This window comes from Tursiops truncatus, chromosome 2 (assembly GCF_011762595.2).
Source record: "Tursiops truncatus isolate mTurTru1 chromosome 2, mTurTru1.mat.Y, whole genome shotgun sequence".
NCBI classification, from domain to species: domain Eukaryota; kingdom Metazoa; phylum Chordata; class Mammalia; order Artiodactyla; family Delphinidae; genus Tursiops; species Tursiops truncatus.
Window position 1 is genome coordinate 126898365 of NC_047035.1, and position 17745 is coordinate 126916109.

Below are 17745 nucleotides of genomic sequence, written 5' to 3' on the forward strand. Positions count from 1 at the left end.
ATTTGCAAACCGTGAAAGAACACGGGGAGGGAAAAATTCCTAAATTCTCACGTGGATTTTTTTTTTTTAATCTCCAACAGAATAATCCAGTCCTAGCACCTCCCAGCCTAAGCAAAATGATCCAGATGGCTGGAGAGATTGCAGATGGCATGGCATACCTCAACGCCAATAAGTTTGTCCACAGAGACCTCGCTGCCCGGAACTGCATGGTGGCCGAAGATTTCACAGTCAAAATCGGAGGTGTGTCCTTAGCTTTCCAGATCTGAGCAAGAACTAAACTCACACATGTTTTAGGGACCAAGTGGGCATTAGCCTGCCTGTGGAGAGGTTTTCCAATGCGTCCCGTGACTGCAGAGTCTTACTCTCTGGAATAATGTGATTGTGTCCAGTCAATAGTCACAAACGCAGCCAGCCTGGCTGTAATCCTGATAGTGCATGGGCGCAGTGGTCCAGGCAGTGGCCAAGGGTGAGCTGAGGCCATGGTCCGTGAGGTTGCCTCTACTGGCACTTGAGGCGTTTCTTGGCAGAACAGTTCTAAGCATTGTTTCCAAAAATGGTTGACACAGTGTCCTCAGGTGATTTTGACTTGTGCCTAAAAGTTGCCCTCCATACTACTAGTATGTCTTCCAGTTTTCCAGCTTACAAGGAACATTGTCTGCCTCACAACAACCGGGGGTCCATGGCGTTTTCTAAGAGGTGAGGTCCCCGATGATGAAGCCCGTGCACAGAGCAGAAGTGGTTACAGGATGAGGGAAGACCGCTGCTTTCTGGGGTTCGCACCTGAGCTGGTCAACCTCGGAGCTCTTGATCTTTGTTGCAAGCCTTACTTACTAGCTAACTAAACTCCTCCTTAGACCCCTTGTTGCCACCACCCACTGTAACACCAAAAACGGGGGGTGCTCACTTGTTAGGAATTTACTTTGGACTTTAGGTTTGGTTTTTACTTTGGTCCTTGAATCTGCCTGATAAAACACATAAAACATCAGGGCTGCATGGGAACCACCTGCTCTTCCCACTGTGAGATGATGATGTTTCAGGAAAATGCTGAATATTTATCCTGAGAAGCTACAGGAAGACTTTACATCCAAAAACTATTTAAACCTCTTTGTCTAGCTCTTGAACTGTCTGTTCTGGAAGTGCTCGCCTTCCTTTAGCAGTGTTTTTGGGGTTTTTTTAACAATGAATTTGAATGAATATTTTGGCCCTTTGGTGAGCAATGAGTATCCCCTCTAGAATGGTTTCCCAAGTGGGGATAGGCATCTTTATCTTTCCTTTGTAGGAGCTAGAGGTAATGGATGGAGCCATATCGTATAGCAAATATCCTTGGCCATCAGTTATTCCGTGCGTCCTTGGATTGGCCCTTTGAGGCATCCACACATTTGACACCCCTGAAAGTCTGAGGCTGTCTTGCCCTGGGGCTCTCAGGGAAGAGCCCCTATGGCTGCTGCCTGGGCTTCCTCTGTGTACCCTGCTCCCTCCCCTTCCCTTCTCAGCGAGGACCCAGATTGCTCCCACAGAGATGCCAACCAGCTCCCCTTCCCCAGCTGCAGAGCCAGGCAGGCACTAACTAAACTAAATCCCGGTTCTGCCACTAACAGACGTGAGGCTTGCGGCAAGTGTCTTTAAGTTCTGTGAGCCCCAATTTCTTGACCTCTGAAATGGGGATGATGCTGTAAGAGAGCCATGAGATGCTGGGAAAGACTCGGTGCAGGAAAGCACCGGGCACGTACGTGCTGGGTGTGGGGCAGGTCCTTGGAAATGGAAACGTTAGTGTCTGTGGCCTAACTCAGTTCCTTCTCCTTTACTTCCCTGCTCGCCCTCACTGCGGGAGAGCTGTTTTTGTGCCACTTGCCATTGGAAGTCCAAATCAGCAAGGACTCTATTTGCTATTTAACCATGTGGCATATTTATAGTGATGTTTTCTTTGTACTGTGTTTTTTCTTCCTGAAATTTGAAATTTTTCTTTTGGGTTAAGGAGGAAATAATTTGTGCTTTTTTTCTGGGATTTCTGTCTTTCCTTGTTGTGCAAGGAAAAGCAGATCCTCTATTTGCACGTCACTGGATAATTCAGAGATAAGACTTTAGCACTTCGTTTTTATTCTTCGCTAGGATTCAAAAATGTTTTTCTAATGCCCAGTGTCCCATGGATTACAAATATGACAAGCAGTTTTACCAGAGGCAATTCGATGGCCGTTAGCGTAGTACAAGGAAATTATGTTGATTAACGTCCAAGGAACTTTGTTCTCTGTGTTTGCTTTGTAGCCTTACCTCTTTGTGGCAGAGTTAGAGACATAAATGAACATTTTAAAAAGGAGAGTAGCCCTTTCTCCTGGGAAGGAGAACGGAAGAGTCCCTGTAAGAAAAGGTTACATGATTGAGTGGAAAATCAAAATCTGACAAAGAAGCAATAATTTAGGATTATAAAGCAAGCCTGCCATCAAACATAATTATGTGACATCTTCTAGAGACATGGAAAATGGAAGACATTTTCAAAAATGAGTGGGAGTATTATGTTGAAAAACATTATTGAGTAATAGCTTCAGGGGCCTAGTAAATACCATCTCTTAGGCATCTTACTGTGTACTTTTTTCATCGTGAATTGGTCCTCTCAATATTTTCCCCCTTATTAGATGGTGAAACTACTTTCTTTCCTCTGATAATGAGGCAGTGTTACTAAGTAAATAAAAGTCAACATGCTCCTGGCTATTTGATCATGTTTTTAAACCACATACAAATGACCTTTGCTCTCCTCAGTACATATTTTCCTGATAAACTATGGGTCCTGATAATTTGTAAGATGCCTCTCATTTTAAATGCAATGAGGGAGCTACCTTCTTAAAAGAATCACATTGTAAATATATTTAAAGGCAGAGATTTCTGGGCATTTGCTTGTCATGTGACTCACCGGTCCTCCCCTGCGGTTTCTGCCTCATCAGGTGGCAGCATAGATATCGGCCTACCTAAAGCCAGTTTCCCCTTGGACTTGTCTGTGGGCACAGGACCCTCCTCTGAGACGTCACTGTGCCTCTTTGCTTCTCCCCCGACATTACTCACATGGGGTAACTCTCGTGCCTTCTCTCCTCCTCACAGATTTTGGGATGACGAGGGACATCTATGAGACCGACTATTACCGGAAGGGAGGGAAGGGGCTGCTGCCCGTGCGCTGGATGTCCCCCGAGTCCCTCAAGGATGGAGTCTTCACCACGCACTCTGACGTCTGGTACGAGAGACCTTTCCTGTAACGCCAGCCCCCGGCCCCCACGAGTCCTTTCCTTTCCTCCTGTTTTCTGTTCATTGTTACCCGTTTCCGGCTTTGACTAAGTGTGATGGGGGCCACCCCCTCATCACTGACGTGTTCCTGTTGTCAGTGGGCACTTGTGGGATCTAAAGAACTTGTGGGACCAACATTTCTTTCAATGCTTAGCTGCTCACCGAGTGGTTGGGAGGCCTGGAGACACACCACCAGGGGCTAGGGTATGGGGACAAGCCAGAAAGTTTTACCTCTTTCTGCTTCTTCCCCACCTGCCTTCTCTCATTTTCTTTCGCAATAAATAGATGCGACGTATGTGTGCGTATGTGTGTGTTTGGGGAGGTGGTTGCTTCACCTAATTAAACCTTCAGATTGCAGATGCTGCTTATTTTAGACCCAAAGCTTATGAGTCTTGATGTGTTTTCCTATTGGTTCCATCTGCTGTCTGTCCTCTTCCAATGGGCACCTATCGTTGTTGACCCAGGGATGGTGTGGAAAGCAAAATGTCTCCCTTAGTCATGGACGTATCTTGGGGTAGAAGGTGCATCAGCTGCGGATGCAGAGGCCTTTTGATAGTATTGTTTATTGCGGCTCCTCAGCAACATTGTGGAGAGGTGGTCAGTTTCTGAAATACGATTGAGGTTCTTGGCAGGCGAAGGCCCGGGCACGTCTACCTTCTAGAACGTCAGCTAGTTTCTTGGCTGTCCTCTCAGGAGATCCCGTTGCTGGTGGGTTACAGAAATGGTAGTTGTTTACTCCAGCTGTAGGGATGAGCACATAGAGGAGCTATTTAAATAGTGACCGACATCATTTTTTTTTTTAACCTCATGAACCTTGGGATCAAGGGCCTTGGATCCTATTTTGAAGACAGGTGCGAATTGGAAATAGCATTTGAATATGACCCAGCAAAGCATGATTTCTTCTTGAGCTCAAGTGTGAGATCTGTTTTGCAATCAGCCTATTCAAGATGGTTCCCTCTTCACAGTCAAATCAAAGTGTTCGACACCATTTTTAGATATCGAGATGATGGGGAGAGGACAGGCCTGGGCCCACACCCGCATCTGTTTATTCTAGGATCCATGCTTCCAACAACTTTGAGGTCAGCTTACAGTGCAGTAAAATAGAAAACCACGAGAGCCAGGGAAAACAGAGGCAGGGCAGGAAGATAAAACTAGAGTTGTTAATATCTCACAGGCTAAGTTTACCAAATTCTGGTTAGCAGCAATTGCAACAAGCAGCAGTAAAGGGTGTTTATTGCCATTTTTCTCCCATTTGATGACATAGACATTATGAACCAGTAAGAAAAAATATATATAAACAAGAGTAGGGATTTCATATTCATTCCATTCATGTTCAGGCTTTGACAGTGCTTTTTTTTTTTTTTTTTTTAACATAGCCTTTGAGGATAACACTGGTAAGGTGGGTAGGCTAGGACAATGGAGAATATGGAAGGCTTCTTAGCTCCCCAGGATCTAAAGTGCTCCCTCTTGAAGGAATGAAAATCATTTTTGAGTATATTCAATGGTACAAAACAGTCATCCCTAAATAGTTAAAGTCTAGAAAGAAATACAAAGAATTGTATTTGACTTTGCAGAAGATACCCTAGAATTTTAGGATCAGAAGATATTCTGAGGTCGGGACCCGTCCCCACACCCCATCTACAGCATCTTTGACAGCTGGTTTTTGAGCTTCTGCTCACATATTTCCAGGGAGTGCTAATTCCTCTCTCATAAAGACAGATAGCCCTAATCCTTAAGACATCCTTGGGTTTTGCAGGTCTTTCTCATGCTATGCTTAAGTCGGCCTCTTGCTGACACCCCGTTGGCCCTTCTCTGTAGCACGGTTGCACAACCTGCTGTTTTTGATGAGACAGGCCTTGGAGTCACAAGGAAATGGTCTCTTTTCTCTAGGTGGAACATCTTTAGGTTTTCCTGCTATCCTTGGAGACATTATTCCCAGGCCCTTGGGCACTGTCCTGGTACCTCCTATAGCTCTCTTGTAGCACTGTGTCCCTGCAAATGGTTCCTTTGGGTTAGAAGACACAGGTGTGCCCTCCAGGCATGGAGGGAACCAGGCACAGGACTGGGGAGGGGGAAATCCATGGCTTGAAGGTGTGTTTCCTTCCTGGGCAACTGAATCACCCTACAACAGTCTTCATTTCTTGACTTACTGAGAAGCTTTCCAAATGGCCACAAATATCCAGGGCTGGTTGCTCCCTCCTAGAGTTATTTGGTTCTTCAGTGGCGAATTCACATCAGCTGGTAATGTGGATATCTCTGTAGGTTTCGATTTGCTGGTGGGTGGGACATTGACAGATCCCGTCCTTGTATGAGGAGGTATAATTATTGAATGCTGACTTTAACCAGCACTGGAATTGAAGTGAGTCTCACACCAAGTTGTCCCTTACTTGGGAAAACAGCCCCAATGCTCGAAATTAGAAAAGACTTCACACAAAGGCATTTATCAAATGTTTAAAGATTAAATCCATAAAATTCAAAGCTTGGTTTTGCATGAGGCATTAAATGCCAGTGCCACATTGTAAATGACCTGCTTGGAAAAGCATGCAGGTGTTGCATCTTTCTCAGCGTCTCTGGCTGTGTGGCCTTGGTCAAACCATGGGGTATCTGTGGACTTCAGCTGCTCCATCTGTGAGTTAAGGTCTGTTTGGGGATGTCTGCAGAACCTCAGTAGATGTTTTTGTTTTGTTTTGGTTTGGTTTTTTGTGGTACGCGGGCCTCTCACTGTTGTGGCCTCTCCCGTTGCGGAGCACAGGCTCCGGATGTGCAGGCTCAGCGGCCACGGCTCACGGGCCTAACCGCTCCGCGGCATGTGTGGGATCTTCCCGGACCGGGGCACGAACCCGTGTCCCCTGCATCGGCAGGTGGACTCTTAACCACTGCGCCACCAGGGAAGCCCCTCAGTAGATGTTTAAATGGCCCCTGTGACAACTCCTGATGACAGGGAGGCACGTTGGCGTTGGGTAGAGATGCTTTAGCCTCCATACCTTGGGGCAGAAAAATGGTTGAACTCAGCTAGTCATGTCCTGGGAAGGACGCCCGGATGCCAGCACTAAGTGGCCCTCACAGACAGGTGACACTGACATCAAACCAGAGTCACTCCAGGGAAAGCCTTTGTGGAGAGCCGGCTCTGTCACCTTCTGTGTTCTTTCACGTGTGTGATCGTGAGGACCTGGCGTGGCCCAGGCACAGTGCTCAGCGTGTGCAAGAACCAGGGTGCCTAGAGACATGGTCCTTGTCCCTGAGGGATGAAGTCTTATAGAGAACAGGAAGCGACCCTGACGGGCTGGGATCACAGACCCCTTCCCCGAAGAGCGGGAGTTGTGGGGCACCCTGAAGTATGGACTTTCACCTTCCGAACAGTGAGGAAGTGGGCTCTTGGCGGTGGGAACACTGGGGGAAACCACGGTGGTGGGAAGCGCTTAGTTCGTGTAGAGGATGGTGGGACTTCCTCAAGGGAGTTAGGCTGAAGAGAGCTCAAGTGAGGCCTTGGCTGTTTTGTTAGGGGTTTGGGACTAATTCTGCAGTCTCCGTGAGGAGAGGCTTCTGAGCCGGAGAGTGACTTAGAGCTGTGTTTTAAGAAGTTCACGTTAGCTAGAGTGTGAAGCTCCTCTGAGTAAGATGTTGGTGCCAAAAAGGAGGCGTCCTGCAGGCCAGGCAAGGGGGACCATCTGCACTGAGGTGCTGGGGGGACGAAAGGAGGGGAGCAGACCTTTGGGCAGGTCTGAGCCTGCACGGGCAAGCTGTGGGGGTTATCTGAGGAGGTGTGGGAAGGATGACCTCAGGGTGCTATTGAATATAGTTCCCCGTGCTATACTGTAGGAGTTTGTTGTTGGCATGTGGACTCTTCTAAGCTGAAGGAGTCGAGAAGTGGAATTTGCAGGAAGGACTCTGACCTTCCCCTGAAGCAGGCTTATGACCCTTATATGCCCTGGAGGAAAGAAGCATCCTTATTTCCTAAGACACCAAGAGGAATCTGAACTAACAAGTCTTGCTGGGTTTCCCCAGTTCACTGTACCCTTTGCTCATCTCCTTCTGTCCTGTCCCCCTTTTTCCATGACTTTGTGCTCTTCATCAAAACTAATATAAAAAATGCTTAGGTTTTACTACTTTGTTGGGTCTTCATTTCCTTATGAAGGCTCCTGTGTCGTGTAAAACTTATATTAAAAAAATTTGTACCCTTTCTCTTGTTAATCTGTCTTTTGATACAGAGCCCCAGCCGAGAACCGAGCAGGACAGAAGAAAAGGATTTTTTTTTCCCCTTCTTTACAAAGGAAAGTGGCATTCTCTAAGAAAGTTAATATTTTTTTCCTCGACTGCCCCAAACCCGTTGGGAAACACTTTTTAATTTCTGAAGAATTTCTTTGATTCACTTAGGAGAGAAGCTAAACGCATGAGCTTCTGACTTTATACTAGAGTTGTGGTTCTCGTTTCAGTGATGTTACACTAGCAGTGGTTCTCCACAGGGTTGATGGCATCTCCTAGGAGACATTTGGCAATATCAGCGTGGCGAGACAGGGTTGAGACACATTAAGGTCAAGGGTCCACAGTAACCCAGAGCTTGGAGTGGGGCGGTAGGTGCTGAGAGGTCAGCATGGGCGCCGTTCGGTGGGCGCTGGCCGCCTGACAGTAGCTGGCACAGCCGAGGAACGTGTGGGGCAGGAGGGGGACGTGGGGCTGGGAGAAACCGCATTTTCAGGTTATTTCTCAGGCCAGGCCTGCCGTCAGTTGGGTACCACATTTCAGAGGTGGAGTTGGGAGCCGTGGCCTCTGAGCCAGAGACCTAGGTGACCGGACCAATTCAGTCTGCGGAGATCCCCCAGCCCAGGTCGACGGAGGGAGCCCACTGCCCTCGGCTGGGCCTGCGAACACCGCATTTGGGCCTCCAGGCTTTCAACTTTCCTAGGTCTCTCGTGCAATACCAAGACTATTTCTTGGTCACTGAGTTTCAAAAGGATCTTGGGTGGGTCTGTCCTCTGAGGGCTAAGATTCTAAATATTTATGTCTGACATCTGCTCTCAGCATCAATTTGTACAAAACCCTTTTGTTCATGGAAAGGAGCTGAAGCATCGAGTAAAACATTCTGATACAAAGTCCGCGGCCCTCCTGGCTCGGCTTGGCCAGGATCCGCAGAGCTCTGGGCGGGAAGCGCCGCCCCAGAATTTTCAGTGCGGCTTTGCCCACACCCCTGGCCTTTGGAAGGTCCAGGAAGCCCCTCGGGTTGGCCAAGCGGCAGGCTTTAATCTGCAGAAATGAACCGAATGGAAAGGCAAATAGACCGTGGAGAATTTGTGAAAGACGCTGATGTATGCTGGGAAGGCACCTTTATTTTGCAGATTACAGCACTGCCTTTTTTAACATCCTCAGTCTGAAATTTCTGTGTATGTGTATACCTATTTTAGTTTGTTTTCCAGTAGTAGGATCTTCTAACCTACAGGCAGAAGCGCATGCGAGGCGGAATCGCTCCCTGCTCCCCTTCCTGACTTGGTTCCTCAGCCACCCCCTTCCCCCCACCTTGGCTAAACTCTGGGCCTAAGGATTCTTCCTAGTGCGCGAGCCCCACCCCAGCCAGTGCCGCCCTTCTCTGTCCCCCACCTGTGAGGCTGAGCCCCTCGTCTCCCCGGGCCCTTCTGGACCTGTAAGATCCCCACTGAGCTTTTCAAACACCCCAAGGCCCAGGCCCCCACCCCAGACCAGAGAAATCAGTCGGGGGCCCAGGCATCCTTAAGAGTTAAAAACTCAACCAGGGATTCCTGCGTAGAGAACCACTTAGGTAGAAGTTTCTAAAACGGGGAGCTTGTTGAACAGCTTGCTTGTCCCAGGCTGCATTTAGTCCCAGGGATTTGCACTAAATCACTGTCCCAGCCGGGCCTGGGGACCAGCATTCGATTATTGGTGGTATAAAAGCACATTAGGGAGACGCTGCCCTGCAGGGTCCTGTCTGGGGCTGGGCCCTGAACCCAGCTTGCCTGGGGCTCCCATTGGAGATCACGTGCTCGCTGGCTGTTCAAGGGCCCTGAACACTCCTTCCCCTCAGCTGGCAGAACTGTGCCACCAGGGCTGCATTGACTCAACGACACAAGGATGGATGTTCCACACTTAGCCCAGGGCCTGGCTCGCTGCCCGACATGCGCTCAGTCGCCCAAAGGGAGAGGGCTGTGTGGCTCTGTCCACCCCTTTCCGAGCACCTCACGTTTCTTTTCTCCCTGTAGGTCCTTCGGGGTCGTCCTCTGGGAGATCGCCACGCTGGCCGAGCAGCCATACCAGGGCCTGTCCAATGAGCAAGTCCTTCGCTTCGTCATGGAGGGCGGCCTTCTGGACAAGCCGGACAACTGTCCTGACATGCTGTATGTATATGCTGGGTCCCTCTGGCCCTGGCGGGTGCTGGGATGACCAGAGCAGTTAAGAAGAGGGTTTATCCTAATGGAAAGAACCTGTCCCTTTGGGCAAGTGCCTTAATCCTTCCCCATCTTCCTTAATCCTGGGGTTCGGATTTGCAGTTTACATTGTGGTTTCTCAGGCCAAACGTCTTTGTGAAATACTTGACCAAAGCAATCCCTGCTGGTCTGCTCCAGGCAGAGTTTTTTTTTAAAAATGCAGCAACATGACACTGATTACTCTTAAGCCACAGTCCCAGGCTGCTCCCCAGCCATCAGCAGGGCTCCTCCAGGCCTGTGGGGGTGACCTCAGACCTCCTTTTGCAGGCGGTTCCAGGATGCTGCCACCACCTGTGGTCCCTCCATGTTTCTTTCCTGTTAAGTGTTTACAAAAGTCATAAAAGGCCTGTGAGTGGCAGGCTCTCAGCAGCCTCCTCCAGCGGCTGTGCTGACCTAGAGGCGGTCAGGGGGCCTCCCGGCAGGCACAGCCCTGGCATGTAGCTTTCTGTTCCTAAGATCTGTCAGATAATGGGAAACAGTCCGTGATGCCTCGTGGTCCTCCCTGCTCAGTGTTCTTAGGAGAAGCCCCTCTGTCAGTGGAGGTCAGAGCTGCTGAAAGTGTGAGGGTGTGTAGGTGTGAGGATGTGCAGGTGTGCTGTGGTTGGGTCGTCAGGTGCAGACAGGTACAGAAAGCAGTGGACTTGCTTTCGACCTGCACATTAAGGCAGGGCTCAAGATTCTTCTGGATCCCAATAGGTAGAAGGTAGGCTACCACTAATACTTCAAGACCAATGCAGGAATTTTCCAGAAGTGCTTTTCAGGACAGATTTGGCCTCACATTGGAAAGGGCCCCAGAGGAGCTGTTGGGCTGTCTCCATGTCTGTGTGGAAGGCTCTACCCAGATCTGCCACCTACCCATGCACCAGCCTTGAGTGAGCACTGACTTGGGCAGGGCCCCGTCATGGTGGGGTGATTTACAGATGTGAGTCAGATGCCACGTCGAGTGGGTACCAGGGAAATTGGCCCCAACAGCCAAGAAAGCTCTGTTCATTTGGTCTCCCAAGGTTTCCATGGATTAGGAAATGGGAGTGCTGGCTCCTCTGCTCAGTCTGATGAGGTTGAGATCAAGATGTCAGCCCGAGCTGCGAACATCTGAGGCTCAGGAGGCTCCCTCTCCCAGGCCCCTGCAGGTTGTTGGCAGGAGTCAGCCCCTTGTGGCTGTAGGACTGCGGTCCCAGGGTCTTGCTAGCTCTCAGCTCCCAGTCCTTGCCACACTTCCCCTCCATTGGCCTTCTCACAACAAAGCAGCTTTCTTTTTTTTTTTTTTTTTTTTTTTTTTGCGGTACGCGGGCCTCTCACTGCTGTGGCCTCTCCCGTCGTGGAGCGCAGGCCCAGCCGCTCCGTGGCATGTGGGATCTTTCTGGACCGGGGCATGAACCCGTGTCCCCTGCATCGGCAGGCGGACTCTCAACTGCTGCACCACCAGGGAAGCCTCCAAAGCAGCTTTCTTCTTCAGGACCAGCAAGAGGATCTCTCTGCTGCTTTTTGACTTTTTTTTTTTTTACCTGATTAAGTCACATCCACCCAGGATAATCTCCCTTCTGATTAACTTAGAGTCAATTATTAGAAACCTAAATGGAGGAGTGGAATCTCATCACATTCACAAGTCCCTCCCACTCAGGTGAGGGGATCATACAGGGCGTTTACACCAGGGGTGGGAATCTTGGGGACTGTCTTAGAATCTGACTGCCTTAGCCTGGGAAGCAGAAACCATTGTCCTGTCAATAAACCAAGGTTTTTGGGGGTTTTTTTAAGCATTTTTAGTGTAGCTTCCAAGACTGAATCCCTAAGCTCCAGGTAGAGGGCGGGGTGGGGAGTGGGGGTGGAACTTTTTCTCCTGACTCTGACTGCGCTGCTTTTTCAGGGGTACGGCAGCTGGGTATCCTGCTCTTTAACTGCTGCCTCTGAGCATTTGCTCAGCCAAAGCCTGTTCTATCCCAGGGACAGCTTGCGTGGAATTAGGAAAGAGGCCAGAGAATGCTGCAGGAAAGGGAACATCTTTGCCTCAGAGTGTGTGTGTATGTGTGAGTGTGAGAGTGTGTGTGAGAGTGTGTGAGAATGTGTGTGTGTGAGTGCATGAGAGTGTGTGTGAGTCTGTGTGTGAGAGTGTATGTGTCTGAGTGTGAGAGTGTGTGTGAGTGTATGTGTGTGTATGAGTGTGTATGTGTGTATGAGGGTGTGTGTGTGAATGTATGTGTGCGAGTGTGTGTGTGTCTGTGTGTGGGTATAGGAGTGTGAGTCTGTGTGAGACTGTATGTGTGCATGTGTGTGTGTGTGAGTGTGAGAGTGTGAGTCTCTGTGTGTGTGTGTGTGTGTGTGTGTGTGTGTGTGTGTTGGGGGGGTACCCACTGATCATCTGAGCATGGGCCCAGACTAGGAAACGTACATGTGTCCTGGACGTGGGGCACAGGATACACCCACGCATGACAGGAAGCTCCTCTCCTCAGAGGGCTGTGCATAAGGGGGCAGTGGGCATCCTGGATCCCTCACCAACAGACTCCCTAGTACAGCCTCTTCAGACTTCAGGACCCAAAAATGGAAGAGATGCACATGGCCACTTAGTGCATTTTCTTGCCCCTGGTGGAAACTCTCCCTCTCTCCACCTGTGTCAGCTTTTTTTAATTGCAGTATAACATTACCCGAAACCTAACAGTTTAAGACAACAATAAGCATTTATTATCTCACAGAGTTTCTGGAGGTCAGAGATCCAGGAGCAGCTTAGCTGGCTGGCTCTGGCCGGGGGTCTCCTGAGGTCACAGTCTGGCTGGCAGCCAGGGCTGCAGTCATCTGAAGGCTTGACCAGGGCTGGGATCCACTTCCAAGATGCAGAACTCATGCCACCAGTTGCCACGTGAGGCCTTAGTTCCTCTGTGATGCTGCTTGAGTGTCGTCGTGACATGCAGCTGGCTTCTTCTAGAGCAGGGCTCAGAAAACCTTTTCTCCAAAAGGACAGATAGTAAATATTTTCAGCTCTGTGGGCCCCTACGATCTCAACTGCAGCTACTCAACTCTGCTGTTGTACAAGAGCAGCCAGAGACATCACAGGAACAAGTGTGGCCGTGCTCCAAGAAAACTTTATTTCTGGATACTGAAATTTGAATTTCACATAGCTTTCATTTTGTCACAAAATATTATTCTTCTTTGATTTTTTTTAAACGATTTACAAATATAAAAGCCATCCTTAGCTCATAGGCCTTACAAAATTAGACAGCTGGCCAGATTTGGCCCACGGGCCTAGAGCTTGCCTTCCCTACCCCAGAGCAATTGCTCCCACAGCAGAGCAGAAGCCACAGTGTTCTTTGTGGCCTGGAAGTCACGCTCCACGGTGTCCACAACCTCATATGGGCTACACGGGCAGCCTTATTTGATGTGAAAGGAGATTATGTGAGGCGTGGACACCAGGAAGTGAGGACCACTGGGGTGTCAGAGGCCAGCCACCACACCCTACTGATGACTGCCCCCCTCACAGGTGACTGCCCTCCACTTTGAACAGTGCAGCCACTGTATTCATTGTCAGCCCATTAGAAGAACAGCCTTCCTTCTGAGCAAAAATATAAGTAACAGAGTTTGAGGAGTGATGCCCACTGAATTGGCCTGAGCGTGTCTGGTGCCAGAAGAGAGTCTAACACTAGAAGTGGTGGTGTTTTAGCAAGCGTAGAAACAGTCCAAGAAAGCAGGTGTGAGCTTTGTTCGTGTGGTTTGGGGGTGGTGGGAGGAGAGGTACTGTTTTTGAGCTTTCTTGTTGACTTGAATAAACATTGTCTCTGAGAAATTTGTGGGACTCTTGAACTTGATCTGCACCCAGGTGACTGGAGTTTTAATATTAATTTAATATGCCTGGGAAGCAACCCCCCTGCCATGGGAAAGGCAGCATACTTCCTGTTCCCAGCCTAGAGTGACAAGGAAATTTACATGGAGAGGTTACTCTGGCATATTAAGTGTATAATTCAGGAGGCATTTCTGCCTCGCCATCTAGAACCCCCTTAGCAAATTTTTTTCCCTTCTAAGAAAAGAACAAAGTGAAAGGAGGCAAGTCAGTTTTATAAGGAGTGTCTGTATTGTCCTTGTGAATTTATTGATGAGCTTAGGTAAGGAAGACGTGTTCTGGGAGAGGGGTTCTTTTATTACAAAAAATGAAAGAATGGACTGTTGTTTCTCTCAGAGGAGAGGAGAGTCACTGAGCCCTCGGGAGTTGCCTAAAAGCCATCGTGGGCCGCCATGTGGGAGAGAGGTCGTGTGCTTCAGTTCCAGAGGTGTGAATGGCACCCATAGGGTAACAGGGTCGGATATGCAGTGGCTGCTGGTGGACCTCAGCTCAGCATCATTTCCCGGGAGCAGATGAAACTGGCTCTTCCCAAGTAGCCAACAGTCCTGATCCCCTCAATGGAACAGGGTACACAGCTTTGGAGGAAAGGTACCATGGTCCAGGCTGCAGAGTGTCTAGGCCCATGGGTCTCAACCCTGAGATTCAGTGTGAATCGATCAGCAAGTGGCATGAGACAGATTCGGCTTGTGGTTCAATGGTGGATCCGTATTTTAAATTGACAACAAAGCTTGTCCTTAACCTTCTCTTGCACACAGGTCTCCATACTCACACCACCAATGTCCTTGAGCCCCTCTGAGTGAGTGCTGACTGCTCCAGCCCAGAGCTGGGACTGTGGGGAGTGGTCTGCACCCTCAGCAAGTCCGGTGACTGGAAGGACTGGACTCTGATGCTGGGACACGGGCTGGAGCAGAGGTGCGCGCTGAGCATGGACCATGTTCTCTGCGGGTGGGACTTTGACAGTGTGACACATCAAGAGCCTCTGCCAGGGAGGCCTTCAGTGTGCAGTGTTCAGAAAGGAATTTGAACTTTTTAGCCCAGAGAGTCATCAGCTCACGGATGAGTCTGAAAAAACTCAGTAGACTTTGGTGGTTTTGCAGTTTTCAAACATGGTTTTCCCCGTTGCTGATTAAAGCCCCCACATTGTCGGGAATTCTGGGCCAGTTTTGTGGGAATCCAGTGCTTGCGTGGGATCCAAACAGTCAGGAATGGCACTCATGCCCAGTTAGCCTGCAGTGGGCTTTTCCCTGGTGCACGGGCCCTGCCTTAGATCTCTGCCCCAAAACAGAGTAGCCTGGGGTGAGCGGTCAGGCAGGCCCCTGTCCCACTGCCCCTACTGGCTGAGAAGTGGTCATAAGACAGTCCTGGCTGTTCAGGGCTGCCAGGAGGGGAGGAACGGGCGCAAATGAGCCCTGCAGGTCCTCTCTGGAATGCGGGCTCTCTGTCGTGAGTCCTCACCTGGACTGAGGCTGTGCCAGTGCTTAGGTGCTGGGCTGCCCTAGGCCGCTTGGCCCGTGCTTGCAGCCTGCCCGCACACAGCAGGGCCGGGGATGGGGAGGGGACAGTGAGCCGGATGAGACCATCACCCGGCCTCCGGGGTCACACCGGGGCAGCAGCTCCGTCTGGTCCTGCCCCTGCCCCAGGTGAAGGCTGCGTGCACGCACGCCTCCGATGCAGGCATTCAGTAAAGGACGACTCCAGCTCCCCGGAGCTGACCAGTTGTAAAAAACATGCTTTTTTAAAGAGGAGTTTTATCAGCTCATAAATCCTTCTAAAGTCTACTGGAAAGTTTTCTTGTGGAGACAGTGTAAACAAGGTCTTGAATCCCACAGAGTAAAAAGACTTCCTTTTATGGGCAGCAGTGGAAGGGCCGTGACTCTGGAATGGTTTAAAAGTGGTGTCACGTGGTTTGTTTGTGCTGATGTCACTCACATGCCTCCCCTGCTGGTGGCACCTTCTCAGCCCCAGGCCAAGGGGCACGGAGCCAGGGCACATCACGTGTCCTTGGCCCTGGCTGTGCTTCTATTCAGGGATAAGTCAGTCGGCCAGAGAGGAAATTGCAGCCGAGCCGTGGAGAGGGATTTCATGTATTTATGGCCCTTTTTTCTTTGCGGGGGGCGGGGGCGGTTATGGAAGGAGGCTTGTTTGCCATGTGACCCAAGGACAAGCTGCCAGTTTATCTGCAAAGCCCGCACGACACCTGTGACTGTCGGTGGACGGCCAGGAGAGGGAGAGCCTCCAGGCAGGACTGTGGTTTCTCTTGTTTAGGTTGAGAGAAAATTCCTCTTTCGAGGTTGGTGGCGTTCAAAGTGTAAAAACACCATTCACGAGAACTCCATCCCTGCACCACCCTCACTCGTTTGGGAACCTTGGACAAATTATTTAATCTCTTGGTACTTCCACTTCCTCATCTATAAAATGGGGCTATATTATGATACACACCTTCCCAGGCTCGTGAAGAGCAAAGCCATTTACACCCATAACACTACCGAGAGCATTAATTAACTACCGTGTGGTTAGTGCTGTGACCTAGTGTAGGTGATTCAGTTGGGAGGGGAAAGAACTAGTCAGTCTTCATGTTTTGTCTAATTCTTTTTCCGCTAGAGCAGGAGTGACAAGCTTTTTCTGTAAAGGCCCACACGGTAAATATTTCGGGCTTGTAGGCCAAACCATCTCAACTGTTCAACTCGTAGTTGTGGTTTGAAAGCAGCCATAGATCATATGTAAACAAACAGTGTTTCTGTTCCAATAAAACTTGATTTACAAAAGCAGGCAGCAGGCCTCTCTCCCATTCCCACCCTCCCTCAAGGTCACATCCTCTTCCCTCTGACTTGACCCGACACCGTTTTCCCACATCTTTCAAGGTAGCTGGCGGATCGACATGGGAGTTTTCCTGTCCCCACAGGCTTTCTCTCCTTGGAACTTGAACTTTCCCTGGGGCCAGACTTAGGCAGTTGCTCTGTCTGTCAAGTGTCAGCCTGACAGGGGCCAGAAGCCAGTTTGGGGTGCTTTGAGCTTCCTAGATGTGGGTAGTTCCATTGGCCATTTTTATTGAAAACGATCTCATTAGCCAGAAGTTTTAAAACAAAACATAGAATAGAATTTTCTAGCGAGAACAGAAGTGGAAGGGAAGGCACTTTGGTCTTCCTGAGAAAGGACTGCTGGCCAGTCCCTTCTCGGAACCTTCTCCACACTCTGGCCAGCCTGGACCTTTGTTCAGCCACCTCCTTTGTGCGCCAGCGGTCTACTTGGCTGGACCACTCTGCATTCCAGGTTAATAAGAAGCACCTCTCCTCCTGCGGCCATTCTGAGCCTCGTCAGAGCCTGGGCCTTCCCTGGCTGTCCTGGCAGCACCCTGCTTTTCCGGTGCAGCCTCCTGCCCTGGGGGCTCAGGCCCAACGCCGGGTTCCTCCCTGTGGCCACGTGACTCTGAGGGCTTCCCAGGGGCTGCAGCCCAGGTGCCCTCTCTGCCTGCCCCAGGCCTGTGCAGGGACTCTGCCACCAGGCTCTCCCTGCTGGCTTGTTGGCATCTGGCTCAGGGACCCCCTGGGCCTCTCACTGGGTTCAGGGCAGCCGGGCTCCCAGGCCGGCTCTGCCACCCCAGGGCATGCAGTGAGCAGCCTGAGCCCTGGCGCCAGACATGGGTCGTGCGCCCCTTCTGTCTTGCAGCCATGCTGCCTGGCACTGCCTGTCCTCAGTTCTCTGCCAGTGGTCCCCTGCCACCAGGAGGAAGAGTAGAAATAGCATGGGTGGAACTGAAGGCGAGATCACTGTGGGGAAAGCTGTGATCAGTGCTCAGCCTTATTAGTGAGAAACCAGAGGTTTCTTGCATTCTAATTCTGGAAATAATGTTTCATCAGTGGCTGCAAGAGATGCTTCAAATAGAAAGCTGGTTTGTTTTTAATGTAAATAATACCTGTAATAGCAGACTTGTGTGGAACCTGTATTTGTCCTTCTCAGGAAGTGAGAGTTTGGGTTTTGTATTGTGGAGGGTCCTGGGTCTGGATGAAGTGACTGCACTGGTGGACGTTAAGTCAGGAGAAGCTGGAGGCTACTTGCGCCATCAAGATAGAAAGCCAGAGGCCCAGACAGGCAGCAGAACTGCTTTGGCACACTTGCTGTACACATGTAGGTGGGGAAGCCACAGCAAGTAGCCACAGGGCTGCTCGGCCGCGGCCCCCTTCTAGGCTGGGCCCATCTCTGTCTATCTTCCCCTCA

General features: G+C 50.1%; 1 protein-coding gene across 6 annotated transcripts in view; it reads left to right on the top strand.

The window, feature by feature from the left end:
* The window catches only part of IGF1R (insulin like growth factor 1 receptor), a 311214-nt gene that overhangs the window by 286192 nt on the left and 7277 nt on the right, over positions 1-17745 (top strand). For 5 of the 6 annotated variants that reach the window (XM_033852082.1, XM_019945637.3, XM_019945638.3 and 2 more), the window contains 3 exons: positions 81-240; positions 3091-3220; positions 9480-9614. In XM_033852082.1, coding sequence (XP_033707973.1) covers positions 81-240; positions 3091-3220; positions 9480-9614 — 425 coding nt within the window. Of the gene's footprint in view, positions 1-80; positions 241-3090; positions 3221-9479; positions 9615-17745 lie in introns of those variants that run through there. The other variant, XR_012330256.1, reaches the window with a different exon arrangement.